Consider the following 1,268-nt stretch of genomic DNA (forward strand, 5'->3'; position numbering starts at 1 on the left):
AACAGGAATACAGGCTTTACCAAGAACTGAGGCATGCTCCCATCAAAAAAGAAAGATTCCAAGATGGCAACAAGTGTGAATTCACAATGGATATTTACATTTTTGCTGCAAATAAAACATCCTATCAAGGCTTTCCAATATAAATGTGATCCAGTGTATTGTACCAGACATCATTGCACATTTTTTCAAATTTCAAATGAAAAACATGAAGAAGATAAAACTGTATTTCTTACTTTCGACGGAACATTTCTGCAAATATGCAGCCAACACTCCAAAGATCAACCGGTGTTGCATAGCTGGACTGAAGCAAAACTTCAGGAGCTCTATACCACAAAGTAACAACCTGTAAAACAAAAAGGAACATAGGAGACAGTATGCTTAGCTATGGAATTGCATCCTCATAAGTGTTGTGTGTACAGCTTCCATTTAGTTTAATCCAAATTGTAAAATCTGACAGATTATGGCAAACTGGTTGGATAGGAAAGGGTTCTGTACGGAAAATCTCAGTATGGATAGCTGCAGTGATGATGAGCTGGGAAGCGAGAACACTTCTTGTCAAGAGCAGTGCAGTTCAGGGTACAATAAAAATACAACATCTGCGTACAGCATTGGTGTGATATCACAATATCACAGCACACTACCAGAACAACTCTTTGAAGCCTTTGCAAAGTACAGACCCTAAACACTTTCCAGTGGAGATCTGGACTCTCTGTAGAGCAAACAGTAGTCTATTGAACAAGGCCTCCTTTTCTTAAACAACTTTTGTGGACCTCTTAGATGTAGTCACTAGAGCTAAACTGAAAATAAGTAAGCTAGGGGATACTGTGGGTTTGACCGTAGGACAAATCAAAACCTGTAACCTGTGTCTGTCCTAAGCCCTTCATAGTTTATGTGTTATTTTTTGTGAAAGAAGTGAGGATAGCTCAAGTGTACAGGCCAACCTGTGTAAACATGTCTGGCCTGTCTCAAAAGTTCTCTCTTCATATTGAGCTGAAGAAATTATAACTTTATTTTTTTTTTTTATCAGTTGGATACCGGTTAATTGAAACCCTCCCCAAAGCTGTCCCTTACCAAAGGCATTCAGCGCTGTCCACTGTGGTTTCCTCACACACAGAGGTACCTTAAACTGTCAGTTTTCAACTAAGCAACACAGCACAGGGATCCTTGGCAAATTCCTGACCTTAACAGTTGTGCAAGTGGCTCTGCCCATATGCTGCTTGTTAGACTAGCACTAACTTCTCTTACAATTTATTTCCAGATGACACACT

The 1,268-nt window shown here is 39.6% G+C and overlaps 1 protein-coding gene across 1 annotated transcript in view; it reads right to left on the reverse strand.

The window, feature by feature from the left end:
- Positions 1 to 229: 229 nt before the first annotated feature.
- LOC104466740 (cyclin-dependent kinase 6-like) overlaps positions 230 to 1,268 on the reverse strand; it is a 71,695-nt gene continuing 70,656 nt past the window's right edge. Inside the window, exon 6 of the mRNA XM_010080266.1 lies at positions 230 to 343. Within this exon, the coding sequence (XP_010078568.1) occupies positions 230 to 343 (114 nt within the window). The remainder of the gene's footprint in view (positions 344 to 1,268) is intronic.

The sequence above is a fragment of the Pterocles gutturalis genome, unplaced genomic scaffold, assembly GCF_000699245.1.
Source record: "Pterocles gutturalis isolate BGI_N339 unplaced genomic scaffold, ASM69924v1 scaffold8519, whole genome shotgun sequence".
Taxonomy (NCBI): Eukaryota; Metazoa; Chordata; class Aves; order Pterocliformes; family Pteroclidae; genus Pterocles; species Pterocles gutturalis.